Source organism: Colletotrichum tamarilloi (assembly GCF_030869305.1).
Source record: "Colletotrichum tamarilloi strain Tom-12 chromosome Unknown Scaffold_22.1, whole genome shotgun sequence".
Classification (NCBI taxonomy): Eukaryota; Fungi; Ascomycota; class Sordariomycetes; order Glomerellales; family Glomerellaceae; genus Colletotrichum; species Colletotrichum tamarilloi.
The window spans coordinates 88,410-102,889 of record NW_026849405.1 but is presented as its reverse complement, the minus strand read 5'-3'; the positions used below and the strand labels follow the sequence as shown (position 1 = coordinate 102,889).

At 53.8% G+C, this 14,480-nt stretch overlaps 3 protein-coding genes across 3 annotated transcripts; 2 read left to right on the top strand and 1 right to left on the bottom strand.

The window, feature by feature from the left end:
* Positions 1-88: 88 nt before the first annotated feature.
* CTAM01_07224 (uncharacterized protein) lies at positions 89-541 on the top strand (the record flags this gene model as incomplete). The annotated part of the gene is made up of 1 exon (XM_060523248.1): positions 89-541. One exon carries the CDS (start codon positions 89-91, stop codon positions 539-541), a length of 453 nt encoding a protein of 150 aa, XP_060381986.1.
* A 1,825-nt stretch (positions 542-2,366) lies between these two features.
* CTAM01_07223 (exocyst complex component Sec3) lies at positions 2,367-6,771 on the top strand (the record flags this gene model as incomplete). Its single annotated transcript, XM_060523247.1, has 4 exons — positions 2,367-2,451; positions 2,540-4,620; positions 4,668-5,800; positions 5,856-6,771. 4 exons carry the CDS (start codon positions 2,367-2,369, stop codon positions 6,769-6,771), a joined length of 4,215 nt encoding a protein of 1,404 aa, XP_060381985.1.
* A 1,132-nt stretch (positions 6,772-7,903) lies between these two features.
* CTAM01_07222 (HECT-domain-containing protein) lies at positions 7,904-13,828 on the bottom strand (the record flags this gene model as incomplete). The annotated part of the gene is made up of 5 exons (XM_060523246.1): positions 7,904-8,100; positions 8,175-8,324; positions 8,376-13,238; positions 13,300-13,406; positions 13,464-13,828. 5 exons carry the CDS (start codon positions 13,826-13,828, stop codon positions 7,904-7,906), a joined length of 5,682 nt encoding a protein of 1,893 aa, XP_060381984.1.
* Positions 13,829-14,480: the final 652 nt, after the last annotated feature.

Below are 14,480 nucleotides of genomic sequence, written 5' to 3'. Positions count from 1 at the left end.
ACAATATCCCAGCGCTCATAGCTGGCCTACTTCCACTTCAACAGACTGTCAACTAATAAGACAAGGACCAAGCAGCATCGCCACCAAAATGAGCCAAATAGACGGCGGCCTCGATTTCAACTACCCCGCCCGCAACAAGATCCTCTATCAAGAGCAGAACGAAGTGGGCTACGTCGACGGAGACGGAAAAGCCGTATTCAACGAAGCATACCGAGAAGACGGCCCCCAGCTATTCACGGGAGAGGTGCTCAAGCTATGCGCAGGGCACTTTCTCAAAAATTGTATACTTCCAGGCAGCACATACTTCACTGCAGGGGTGACACCGAAAGGTAAGGCCAGGCTCCGCTGCATGAGAGAATGGCCGTGGAAAGAATGCAAACGGACGCTGGGAGAGTATAAGAGTTGGCGTTACAGGTACACGGTCGAGGGCACTATCACATTCCACGGCCGTATACAGCCGATAGGCAGGGAGGGCCCAGAGGAGACGGTTCAAGACGCTCAGACGAGCCAATATCAGACTCAGGTGGTTGAGATGTGGTAGGAGGAGGGTAAGGTGAACGTGGAACAGCAAGAGAGTGGTTAGATTTCTGGTGCTTGGTCTATTGGCGATAGGGCGAGGGTAGCCTTGAGGCCGAGGGCGTCTTCTTGGTGACCCTGCAACGTTGGCAGGTGGCGTTGCAAATTGCTGTGCTCTGGTTGTTGTCCATAATATACCCTCCGTGGAAGAATTCAAAGCTAGATAATAAGGAGAGAAGTCTGGATTACTGAGCTATTGGCAGAGCGATAATCTAAAAGGCACATGATATAGAAAGCTGAGATTGGTTTTATGAGACAGGAACAGATTGAGGCGATATGCGACCGTCTCATTCACCAGCCAACTGTGGTTGATTTCGAAGGGAAAATGAAGTAGCGTTTTTTGACATGGGTTGCCTCAGAGTCTGTGAGGCTCATCGTGTGAGGTGAATCGATGATACCTCTGTTGCTGCTTCACTTGACGTTGATAGCTGGACTTTGAAGTCGACCATCTGAAGTCGGATGCACGGTTCACCCCCAAAGTAGAGTGGTTGGTCATGAGAGCTTCACTGGCCATCTGATGATGATATCCAAACACTGAATAGTGCGCAGCGAGTTGAGCAAGAGTCGGGTGAGTAAGCCTTTTGACTTTGGCGATATAGCTGCCCAAGAAGTACAAGGTTCACTGTCAGAAGTGCCCGAGGGCGTCGGCAGAAAGAACAAGAGACAGAGACGGCATCGGAACCCCGGATGTTGCAGTGATGGGCGTATCGAGGGGGCTATCTCATTCATGGGCAGGGCAGCTTGAAACATGGACTGGTGGGAGGCATGACGACGGGCGCCCGAGCTCTCTGACGGCAACCTTGCCGGATGATGCGTCTGATATCGGTTCGGTGCATAGACGGAAAACAAGCAACGGGAATATGCGGGCGTGTGTCTCTTCTTACAAGCATGAATTGTTCATGTGAGGTTGAAATATCGTTAAAGAAGGCGGTTATCTGCACGGTAACCTTCGCAAGAAGAGGATTGCTGAAAAAGGGGACTGAGTTGCAGGGCGAGCTGCGAACGAGCCAGGCGATTGCGGGACATCAGAAGTCAATCGGTGGCGGGACATTCCACCACCTTACGGATACTTAGGTACTTACAGATAATTAGCGTTGTGGCATTGGGAGGAAGGAGCCACCTCATCCCTCCCAAATCAATCTTTCAGCGCACCCGATTGCGTACCTAGTCCAGGGAAGTATGTCGCTGCAAGTTCCCGTCAGGTAGCAGATAGACAGGCATTTGGGCAGGTACCACCAATGTACCGTGGAGTCGATGCGGGACCGAGATGGCAGAGGCATTAGACATTGAATTCTGTGAATGACCAGACTTGACGATTGCTACTGAAGAAAAATGATGGAAAAATAAATCATACATTTTGAACGTGAAAAAGAAAGATTCAAGTAACAGGAACGTCTTCACCAGCCACACTGATGGCGAAGTGGCGGCGCTATCAGACTTAGCTCGGGACTGGCGCTAACAGGAGCCCCAGACTCGACGGTCGAAATACTTTCCACCCCATCAACCAGCGGGACCAAAGGCTGCCCTGGCAGCAAGCTACCCCCAAGGACAGACAGACTCCAGCACACGTCCACCCGTTCCCCTTCTGGCTTGCATCACGACACGACCTCGAAATCCCACCTCAACCTCATTCAACTCCCTTCCGAGCGTATTGTCCCCCCATCGCACCGCCACGCCGCCCTCCCGATTCCGATTGCGCGACGACCATGTAAATGGTTCCTCCCATTGCATTGCGAACACCCTCATGATTGCTCCATTCCACTGCGACGGGACCGCCCTACCGAGCAGCCATGGACAACAGGGCCCAACGATTCGAGGATGAGAAGCGGCGCATCATCGAGAGCTGCTTCATCAAGAAGGATGTAGACGGATCGTGTGCGTCGAACCCCGATTTCGCTAGAATTTCTCACTCAAAAAGTCTGCTTCATATGCGTATGGTACTGACCCTTGCTTCCGTCGATAGTGCTCGAGACATACATCACCCACATTCGAATCACCGAGTACTCCTCCCATCCGACCTCTCCTCCACCGCCTCAAGCACGAACACCCGAATCACAGAAACCCCGCGTAATCGTCGTTGCAGTGCGAAAGAGTGGCCGAGTGCGTATGCACAAAACGAAAGAGAACGCCAACGGCTCCTTCTCAATTGGAAAGACATGGAACCTCGACGACCTCTCTGCCATCGAGTCCTTCACGGGGCCGCCGGCTAACCCGACCTTCCGCGAATGGGCTGGTGATACTGGCTTCATCGTCACCATCGGAAAGCCTTACTTTTGGAATGCGCAATCGGATAAGGAAAAGAAGTTCTTCATTGCCAGCCTGGTTAAGATCTATGGCAAATACACGGGAGGCAAGGTCCCTGAGCTATCGGGCTTCGACCAGGCCGAGATGGCCCAAATCCTGAGAAACGAACGACGACCACCCCCTCCCGCACAGGCTGCCTTCCGACCTCCCGCAATGCCCGATGCTGCTTCTAGTCAGACCAGCCTCGGCGCTCCGAATGCGCCCTCCAACTATGGCACTCCCTCGCCTGGCCCCCCAGGCCCTCGCCGACCACCACCTCTCAATGGAATGGCGAATAACTCACCAGCGGGAAGCATGGCATCTTCGTTCTCGCAGGAACCCCCTACGCTGCGAAGATTCGGGAACAAGAGCCAAGAATCTTTCTCGCCTTCCCTGGGAGGCAGGAGCGACGATACGGGAAGCATGCCGCCGCGCTCACGGAATGGCATGCCTGGGCAAGGGGCCTTTGGTAGGTTCGGTGAGCCAGGTCAAGAGCCTGGACTAGGACCACCTCCGCCAATCTCCGAAGAAGGCAGACCGCCAGAGAGGAAGAGGCCACCGATGGACCCGGCAAGGCCCCAGGGACAGGGCTTCAACGACAGAGACCTGGTTCCTGCGCCCTTGGTGAGCCCGGGGATGCGACGAGATCAAGTTGCCCCTCCCCCGAGGAGTACAGCCAGGAAGAACTCTCTTTCGCAGAGGTCAGATGGAGGTTCTTACAGGGACAACCGACCAGTTACACCCCTTACGCCTGGAGACCCTGGTGCACCAGATGTTCCTCTCGCACTCAGAACCCCAACAAGAAATGGGGCAACACCCACAAGACAACCTCCTCCTATTGTCTCTCCGCCGCCTGAAATCCCTGTTCCCCCTGTTCCCCCTGCCCCAGTTTCTCCCATCGTGCAGAGTCCGCCTCCAGCCCCTCCACCAGCGCCTGTAGCTGCGGTTGAGGAAATCATACCCGAGGAGCCTCCGGCTGTTGAGCCTACCCCTGAGCCTGAGGCTCCCGTGGAACAAGAAGATGAGAGTCGGCCGGGTTTAGGACCAATGATTAAAGCAAAGAAATCCAAGAATGACCTCGCTGGTGTGCTCTGGAAGGCTGCCTCCGCTGCCTCAGCTTTCAAGCCTCGGCCTGGTGGTGCTGGTGAAAGACTTCGACAGCTTGCCACAAAGAGCACTGAACCTGCCGAAGGAATCACAACAGTTTTCCAACCTCCGCCACGGCCTGCCTCCTCTGACGGCCCGAAAGTCACATCCCCAGAACCTGCAGTCGAAGAGACTGCTGCACCTGCGGAGCCTCCCAAGCGCACATCTGGTGTGCCTGAGGTCAAGGTCACTGTGCCTAATTCTAGTCGACCATCAAGCTTGCAGCCCTCGATTCAGGAAGTTATTAGCGTGAAGAAGCCAGAGGAATCCGCAACCAAGGAGGAGAACAGCAAGTCGATAGTTGCCGGTAATGACGCCAAGTATCTTGCATCTCTTGGTATTGACCCCACAGTCTTGGATAACAAGAGCGGCGAATTCACAAAGTGGCTTGACTACTTTGGCTGGGTTCCTGGCGAGCAGATGAGATCTCGTAACGTGGACGAGATGAGGACAGACCTTGAGCGAGAGCTCAACAAAGCCCAAGCCGGCGGCTGGCTAGCCCGGTTCCAGGAAGAAGATGATCGTGTCGAGGCTATCAAACGCGGCATCGATCTGGCAGTCGCTGAGTGTGAAGAAATGGAGAATCTTCTGACGCTGTACAGCGTTGAACTTTCGGTAGGTTGCTTCGTAAACTTTCCGAAACTGTTGCTGACTAGAAATAGACTCTTTCTGATGATATTGCATACATTGAAGCCCAAGGCCAGGGTCTTCAGGTGCGAACTGCTAACCAGAAGCTGCTCAAGAAGGAGCTCGAGTCTCTTCTTGAGACAACTACTATTACTTCTGCTGATCTGAACGCCTTGAGAGCGGCACCACTGGAAGATCTGAACGGCCTTGAGGACATCGAAATGTCTTTGGTTACTCTCTACAAGGCCATGATCAAGATTGATCCCACATTACTAGGGGGCGAACCACGAAAGAGCGAAGATATCGGCGGAGAAGTTGATCAAGCCGTGGGTCTCGAGAACACCGACTATGGCAAGATGAGAATCGTTCAGGAGAAGAAGGAGATGTACCGACAAGAAAGTGCTGTCTTCTCGCGACGGTTGGTCGGCTACATGGCCCAACAGTTCGATGTGGCCTACAACGAAGTCAACAGAGCGCTTCGCGAAGCTCTTTCAAGAAAGGTGGATTCTCGCCACCACGACACCGGTCGGGACATGTTGTGGAAGTACAGTCCCTTGATCAAATACGCCAAGGACGTCGACCCCGCCAACTGGGATCGCATGATCCAGGTCTACCAAGACAAGAGCCATCCGGTCTATAAGAACGAATTCCGCCAGGTCTTGGAAGCGTGGAAGCGCAATGCGCGCAAGATGACCGCTGACGAGACATCCGAGCTCCTGTTTACATTTGAAGTCGAAAAGCAACAGGAAGGCAGAGCGACCACTGTCAGGAAGCTTACCGTCAAGCGGAGTCAAACATTGGCCAAGAGTCTGCGTTCGCCCATCGATACCAGCAGCAGGACTAACCTGAAAGAGTCGGGCGAGAACCGAAGCCTTCCTTACGAGGTATTTGGGCAGGTACTGGACGACCTTCTGCCGTTAGTTGAGATGGAGCAGAACTTCATCATCGACTTCTTCCACGCCACCACACTGGAGCAATCAGACTTCCCGGACCTGGTCGCAGCCAGCAGGCCGACAGATCGGAGAGGCGGCGACTTGCGTCGCCATCGTTTGATGGAGCCTGACCGCGATCTTGCTCGACGTGTTACTAAGGGTATGGAGGTGATTTTTATCTTCCTCGAGACAGAGATTGCCAAGCTCATTGAATGGGTTGTCCAAGCCGATCCTTTGTAAGTTGACTCCGAATCCATTTCATCGTCATAATATACTGACCAGATGCTTCAGACAAGGTGCTGGTGTCTTGGCCGTTCTCGAGCGGAACCTGTTGGATATCCAACAATCCAATCAAGACTTCCTCAACGCTCTTCTCCAGAAACTCCACGGGATCTTGGAGTCCCGATTTAAGAAATTCGTCGACGAGCAGATCCGCGCCATCGAGGAGACTAAGGTCAAGATTAATAAGCGCAAGGGCGTTATTTCGTTCATCCGTGTCTTCCCTCAGTTCTCCAACGCCGTGGAAAACATTCTCTCGGGTATCGACCCTAACCTAGCCGTGCGCAAGACGGTTGACCGCGAGTACGATCGCATCCTCAAGTCCATGTTCGACTCCCTCAAGATCATTGCCCGCGAGAACCCCGCAGTCAGCGTCGGTGCGGCAGGTGCGGATCCAGAAGACAAGGAGGCTCTCAACTTCCACATTCTGCTCATCGAAAATATGAACCACTTCCTCGAGGAGATCAACACGCACGGCCTCAATGTCCTCGAAGACTGGCGTGAGGCTGCGACAGGCGAGATGAATGAGCACATGAACCTGTACCTGAACGCTGTGATGCGCCGCCCCCTCGGCAAGCTTCTCGAGTACGTCGAGAACATCGAGGGCCAACTGCAGTCGGGCAAGCCCGGCTCGAGCATCGCTTCGCAGCCATCCAATTCCAAGTCCACCTTCCACAAGGTCTTGGCAACGTACGACTCGCGCGAGGTCCGCAAGGGTATCGAGACATTGCGCAAGCGCGTCGAGAAGCACTTTGGCGACGCGGACGACCCTGCTCTCAGCCAGAAGCTTGTGATCAAGGTGCTCCGCGAGTGCGAACGCTTCTACGGCGAAGTGGAGCTGCGCATTAGCCGCATCACCGCCGACGTCTACAGCGGAGACGTCCTCTTCGAGTGGCCCCGCGCCGAGGTTAAGTCTGGCTTCCGCTAGAGGCATATGCTGCTTGGCCTGAGAGCTGGGACCTATTAATTTGATGCCGATGATGCTGCCACAAGAAAGCAAGCCAATCGCAGCATCAACTTTTGTCGAATTGACTTTTTTCTCCCAAGAACCCCCGTTCTGTTTAGGTTGCTTCCTGACACGACTGAGGGAAGCATTGCATTGCGGAAGGACGACCGGGTTTGTGTCAAGTGTACCCGCAACTGCTTACCCTGGCTTTTATTTTCCTTCTCAAGATACCTTTCTACGAGCAAGAGAAGATGAGAAAATTTGGAGACCAGAGAGAAGGGAAGGATAATGGTGGTGGTGGTGGGGAGGGTGAACATGTTGTTTTTTTGTCATGTTGTTTCTATAGGCGGCAGAAGGGCAAGGGATATCTTTGGAGGCGACGTTTTTTGAAGGCCACTTGATCCGAGAGGGAGGGATCTTCGGTATCCATGGATGGGTATGGACAACAAAGCCTTTGTATTGCGCGCAAATAGGAGAGGGGACATTAGATTCCTGTGATGAAATGAGAGACCTTTACGCCGTGTAACCTCATTCTCTGATGAACAACTCTTAATTCCTCGTGTCGAGCAAGTTGATAGCCTGTGCAACGCACGGCGGGAACAACATGATCACGTTTCACTGACACAAAAGGCACGACAATGTTGTCACAAATCAATTTTGACCATTCTATCAACGGGGTCCCCTTGGCACGTCACAAACCAGCAGGCTTTAGACGGGTCTGGTCATGGACCCTAGAAACAGTACCGAAACAAGAGAGAAATGCCTCGAGGCCATAGCAGGAAGGCAAGCCGAAAAGCACGTCTGACGCCTAACGAACCTGCCATGCAAAGTCGGGTGGAGGGGCTTCGCTTCGATGTGTGTTGTTACCCTCGCCCTTCAATCCACCTCACCCAAAACTGGTGTTCCCTGACCCAGACCGTTTCCATCCATAAAATCTTTATTGTTGAAAGAATACCATCGCCCGATGTGCAATGCTTGTTCACGTATTTCATACCACAGTCATGTAAAGGTGGCGACATTCGCTGAGATGGCCAACTCGGCCATCTGGTTCGCTATCTGTTTTTTTCTGTTTTGGGTTTCCTGGAATTCGCTGAGTCGGTGACAGAGACAGCGTCTATGACAGGTGGAAAGCTCCCTGGCCTTCCTTGATGGCAGTAGAGAGCTGTTTGCGCATGGCTTCGATGTTGGTGTAGTCGGGTAGTTTGAGGTAGTTCACACACGTCATGACACTGGGGAGATAATCGTCAGACGTGTAGGGATGTTCACTTGGCTTGCAGACGACCGTGAACATGGGCGTCAAGCTCTTGAATCCTGTTGCTTAGGTTAGTCTTGGCTACTTGGGACAAGTCGATGAACGAGAGAGAGAGAGAGAGAGAGAGACGTACCTCCTATGGGGAGCTTGGGGCTGCCCGTGGTGAATTGCAGAAAATCGCGGCGCTCAGGAGCCGATAGCTCGCTCATCGTCTGCAGCAAGTTCTTGACGGTCTTGCTGTCCATGTTGTAGCCGTGGTCCGCCTTGATCGAATCCATGAGTGCTAGCGAGGATGTCAGTATATCATTAGCCGGATACGCGAGGAAGCACTTACTTTCGAGAGACCAGTCCTCGTCAACCCGGCCAAACAAAGTTACCAGCTCGTCGGGAGTGAATGCGCTTAACGCAGAGTAGGGGAAGACTTGAGAGAAACCGGTGCGGAAAGCGTCTACCTGGCGGCGAACACCAGTGCCCAGGGTCATGTCAATGACGCGCTCAAGGTACGAGTCCACATTGTCAATGGTGACCCGAATTTGTCCACCGTTGGGGATCAGTTCGATCTCTGGAAAACCAGGAAGCGTGAAATCCAGGCACAGGTCGTCCAACTTGACACCGTCGATAACAATATCCTCTGTATCGGTAACTTTTTGAGCAGGCGTTCGTGAAGGGTCTTCGTCAATTTCCTTCTTGGCCACGGCGAACTTCTTAATGGTCTTCAGAGACCTGGCCAAGCCGGGATCGACGACCTTAACTGCGCCGAGTGATGGCTTCACGCCAGGTGCCGATGAACCATCTCCAATGCGGAAGAAGGTGGGGTTGAAGTTCAGATCAATGATGCGAGAATCGATCATTGAGCGAGCAACAAACTTGCCGAGGGTTTTGAACAGTTGCAGGATACGTTCCCCATTGGGCGCAATGGCTTCATCGTCGCTGAGCGGCCGAGGGAAAAGTCCACTCGCTCCAGAGATGTACTCTTCCGAGTCGTTCGAATCCATCTCTCTCCATAGCTTGAGCTTTTTCTTGGAGAACTCTCTCGACACCGTTGAGTAGAACTCAAGTGTCGGACCCAAACCGGTTCCGACTTCCTCAAAGTATTCAACCTCGAGAATGCTCTGAGACGCGCCGTACAGCTCCATTACTTTCAGGGCCGATTCCAAGATCTTCGATCTGGAAATGCGAACCTTCTGGCGCTGCAAACGACCCAAGAATGGTCTGTCGTCGCGGCGGTCGCGACGCGAGTCGTCCGCAGAGTGTGCGTTCTGCCAGCGAGTCATCGAGCGCGCATAACCAAATGAGGTCGACTGCAAGAACAAGTGCCTGGTCTCAAAGGGGAAGAGGAAAGGGTACAGTCGTGCAAGGTCTTCTACCCAACTTGGGAGGCAATTGCTCGCGACGATCAAAGGCTCTTCAAGCTGTCTATTGAGCTTCGCCGTCAATTTGGTGTTGACGAACTGTGATAGGGGCTCGACATTCAGACGAACAGCATCTTTTTCGCTGTTCTCAACCATGACATCTTCGATATTGGCGTTCAAGTCGTGAAGGATGTTGAGGAGGCGAAGGATAGAGGCTGTCGAAGGGTGCTTGGCGAGAGATGCCGGAACGTTTCCTTCGCCATTCTCCTCTGTAGTGGCCTGAGCATTGGAACTGAACGAAAGGGTTTCCGCGGGGGGCGGACCAGGGGCACGTCGGAACTTGATCGGGTGCACTGCAGACCAGACACTTCGGCTAAAGTGCTCATCAGAGTTGGCGGCCGAGGTGTGGACGGCACGGTAAATTGTAGTCTCGCTCGTAATCACCTTGTTGTCGAGAGTGAACTGGATGTGCCAGTCCTGTGGCACCGCTTGAATGGCTGCAGCGTAAGACATCGGCCTCGATGAGGCTGCCGGCGTGGGAGTGCTTTGTGTCGCAGGAGGGGGCGGAAGAGCACTAGAACGAGTAGGCAAAGAATTCTGCGATGGCGTGGGCACTCTGGTCCCGTCATCCTTCCGCGCGGTGACCTTTCCACCCGCAGCGATTTCCATGTTGACAGCGCCAGGCTCGGGGCCGGGAGATTCGCTCATATCCTCATCCAAGTCACCTACAATAGCATCCAATGCACTGCTTCCGCCAATCTCTTCGTCGTCGGACAGGTGCTTCTCGTCTGCACACTCGAGGGCATTCTCCAGGTCGTCTTCTTCAGGAGGTGGTCTGGACGGTGCTGGGCTATCTGCGGCCGACGCCGCGCTACGACGGGTAGATCTCCTCAAAACGCCCTTGTCTCTGGTGCTGGAAGAAGTATCGGGAGTGGCCGCACTCTCCGACTGAGGTGTTGACTTCGACTTCGTCTTGCGGAGAGAACGCGAGCCGCTGGGCGTAGGCACGCTGGGCGGTGGTGGGATCGGACTTGACCCAGACGCTGCCGATGCGCGCTCCGTAAGTCTAGCTGCCGCATGACTGAGTGGCAAACCAGCAGAGCCTGCCAACGACGCGAGGGCCCTCGAGAGGTTGTCGGCCCGCCTTGAGGAGCCACGTGGCCGTTCCGAAAGACTGATTCTGGGTCTCAGGTAATCATCGAGAGACTTGAAAGTCGCGATGGCGTGAATTGAAACCATTATGTTTCTATAGGACTTGGGTATAGACTCGTCATCAGCCACGAGCCTGAGCCGAATCTGCTTCGCGAGCATGGACGCAGCACTACTGCGATTGCCATCAAAGGTATTTTGGTGGACAGTGATGACCTCGAAATGCTCAGATCTACTAAGCAAATCTTGAAGTTTGTGAACCATGACACTGAAGGGAGTTGCAGGTGAATCGGCAGTGGCGGTCTTGGGCTTGGACTTGACGCTGTAGCCCATGAAGACCTGCAAGAAGTCCGCCTGGGCAGTGCGGGCTAAATCCTCATCGGGATTGCTGAAAACTTCCAAAAGCACTCTTACGAGTCCAGAAGCCAGAAGCTCTGCGCTGGTGACACTTTCGAGGACGTCGGCGTCAAAGGACGAGGCCAGCTTCTTGAACAACTCTATGCCGTTTTCAGGCGAAAGATTACCTGCCGATCTGTTGAGGTAGAAGGATTCAATTTCTCCAGCAAGATCAGATAGATTGGTGAGAATCCCAGTCGCCTTCTTCTTCATGGCCTTGCCGTGCTTCTCGGTCTCGTGACTCTCCAAGAACTTCTTGGCCACCTCACGAATCCTGCTTCGCATCGATGGAACGTCTGACAGAAAGTGTTGAGGCGGCCCGTCGAGCGACATTGTTGAGCCGCGTGAGCTAACCGGCGACCCAGAAATGTCGTCTGGATGGGGCTCGTTCTCATTGTCCTCTTCATTTTCCTCGTCGTCCGACTCTTCGTGTTCTTCATCGTCTTCAGACTCTTCATTGTCTGAAGATTGATCACCAGAATCTGCTGCGGCCTGCTGCTCTGTGTTGTGGGACTCCTGTGAGTCGGCCGGCTCTGGCGCTGGGGGCGGCGTGTGCTCCTCGATGGCTAATTTGGTGATTTCCGAAATCACACCTTCACGGTAGAGCTGATACCGGTAAACATCTTCCAAGCGACTGAGAAGGAGTTCTGTGGCTTGGAGTGCCAGCATAACCAGTGAGGGATGGTCCTGTTGAGACAGGATCGAAGCCAGGAAGGAAGCATAAGACACTGTCTTCAGCGCTTCGCTAAGAATCTTCTCGTCGAGGTTTGAAAGCATCTTTAGCTGGGCTGTGAGCACCTTTTGACGAACGTTGAGGTTGACCGTGCTCGAAAAAGCGTCGGTCAAGGTCGGGAAAAGAATAAGAGCAAAGCGGCGAACTTCGGACTTGCAGCTGTCGAGCAGTTCGATTCTCTTATCGTTTGGTGACTTGCGCGTCTTCCCAGCTGCCGTGGAGGAAGGAGTGATGGGTTCTGTCGCGTTCATCTCCACGAAGTCGCCATATGAAGGGTCAGCGTTGCGAGGCAGGCTAGGTAGCAGCTCGCAAATGACATTGAGCGTCTCGATAATCTGCTCCTTTGGTCGATGGATCAGGGCCTGCATGATGACAACACTGTCCAACTTGGAGGCAACGTCTTCTGTACCGCTGGGCGGAGAAACACCGGTAAGGATTTGATAAAGTGTCTCCACGATGTTGAGCTTGAACAAGTCCGCCGAAAGTTGGGGGCTAGCACGAGCCGTAAAGGCCAGCACTCGCAGGAATTGCGTGTGGATATCAGCGCCAATGAGATTAGTGGTGCCAGGCACAAGCAGCCTCAACACAGCCTTCAACAGGTCGACACTGACGAGTTCTTCCAGCTTTGCAGACTGGTACTTGAAGCTCTCCACAATGCCAGAGACACAGATCGAAGCCTTTTCGACCACTCGCTGGTCGCTGCTGCCCAAGACATTGAGAAGTGTGGGCATGACATCTCGAATGACCGGGAAGGAATCCTCAGGAATGTTTCGACAGCAATTTGCAGCGGTAGTGACGGCTGTTCTTTGTGTGCTTGTTGCGAAGAAATCCAAGTAAGATAAGCAGGCGGTCAAGCCACCTTCTCGGACAATGCTGGACGGATACTCTGCAGAGATCTTTTCGAGGGTGCTCAGGGCTTGCTCGGCAAGGTCGATGAAGGAAATCTCGAGCAGCTTTTGGCAGAGCACAGGGACAGCCCCTCCGTAAACAACGTTGGCCACACTGGCGGGCAATGCCTCCATCAAATTTGCCAGGCAACGGCAGGCGAGCAGCATGAGTTCGGGATTCTCTTCGCCCGTAATCTCGTTGGGTTGCATCAGAGTCACCAATTCCTTGACGAAGGCATCAGGTGAAAAGTGACCTGACAAGTTATCCTCGTTGGAAACCAACAAGATTTCAGACAGCTCTTGCAGGGCGATCAGCTGCACTGATGGGTCATCTTTTTGACGCAGGCTGTTGAGAAGATCTCGCAGGCGGGACGAAATACCCGTCATCATGCCTGTCAAGGCCCGCAAGGTACTTGACAAGCCACCGGGACCTCCAGGACCTCCGAATCCCCCAAAGGGATCATCGTCTACGTCGTCATCGTATCGCTGACCCTCGTCGTCGTCATCGTTTTCGTCACTATCATCGTCGTCTTGATGTTCGGGAGGAGGCGGTGGGGGCGGGAGAGGAAGAGACTCCTTTTCAGTATCATCTGTGCCCGTCATTGCGGTGTCGGGATCCGCATTGTTTGCGGCATTCCGTTTCGTCTTGCGGGAGGAGCTGGATGTGTTGGCGGAAGGATCTGCTTATGCCGAATCAGTATCATGCTTCAGAGTGTCAAACTAGAGGCAACTGGGGGTTACCTAGGGTGCCGGTGGCAGTCCTCTTGCTTCGGCTGCTACTGGATTTGCGGCTTGAAGATGCCGAGGGTGCGGTGTTCTCTGATGCGTTCGCAGGATCGGCGGAAATGCTAACAAGCACAGTCAGCTTTGAATAATGTACAGCTCCGGCTCATGGGATTCCTTACTCTGGGCTCGACATGGCGACGGTAGACTTGCCCTTTCTCTTGGAGCGAGGCGGGACAGGCGGTTGAGTAGGGAGCTGAGGCGGTGGAACAGCTTCGCCTACCTTTTGACGCTTTGATCGCCTGGAGGAAGCTGATGCAGACTGTTGTGGTCCAGGAGTAGGGCTGGTAGCTTGTGTTGAAGCCTTTCGTTTCCGCGAGGCTGAGGTGGGAGGGTTTGGAGGACTGGAGCTCGGTGGTGCAGGGGCGGCCGCTGCGGGATCGGGGCTTGCAGCGGGTTGTGTCGATGAAGCCGCGAGACTCGCCGCTTGCCGGGCAGAAGATCTGGTAATTCTGGGAGACATGAGTGACTGGTTCTTAGGAGGCATGCCGACCGAAGAACGGAAGGCGAGAAAATAAAGGTAAGGATCAGGTCAAATGTGCCGAGGCCAAGATGTCGGTGGCCTCGTGTGTGTCCGCAACGAACGTCAGATGTGTTTGTGGTGTGTGTGGTGTGTGACGGTGTAGTGGATGTGGATGTACAGTGTACTAGACACAACGAGAGAGGTAAAGCATGCAATGAATTGCTGGGGTGGTGGAGGGAGGGGTCTGCTAGCACTGGCTCGAAGCTGACCAAGCGGCAGGGACGAGAGTAAGGAAGTGAAGGAGAAAAAAGGTATCGGGTCGAGGAAGACGAAGTGTCGAGGAGATAATAATCAAGACTCGATGAAGAGAGGATGAAGGAGCGGTGCGATGCAGCCGTGTTTCAATGGTTGGAAAGCAGGCGTCTCTCTGTGTCTTTTTTTTTTCCCTGAGGTGCTCTAGAGGTACGGTGCGGTGGTGCCTGGCAGGGTGTGTACGGTGCGGTTGCGGTGTAGTGAGGTAGGGCGGTAGGTATAGTGACCAGACCCGCTTAAGTTCGAGATCCCGCCGTTCGGGTACCAAAGGTGAGGTAGCTTCAGGCAGAGGAAGAGGAGAACGAAGGTGAGGCGGATCCTGAAGTCGAAAAAGTGCCCTTTTTCGTGCCTTTTTTGGACTTCG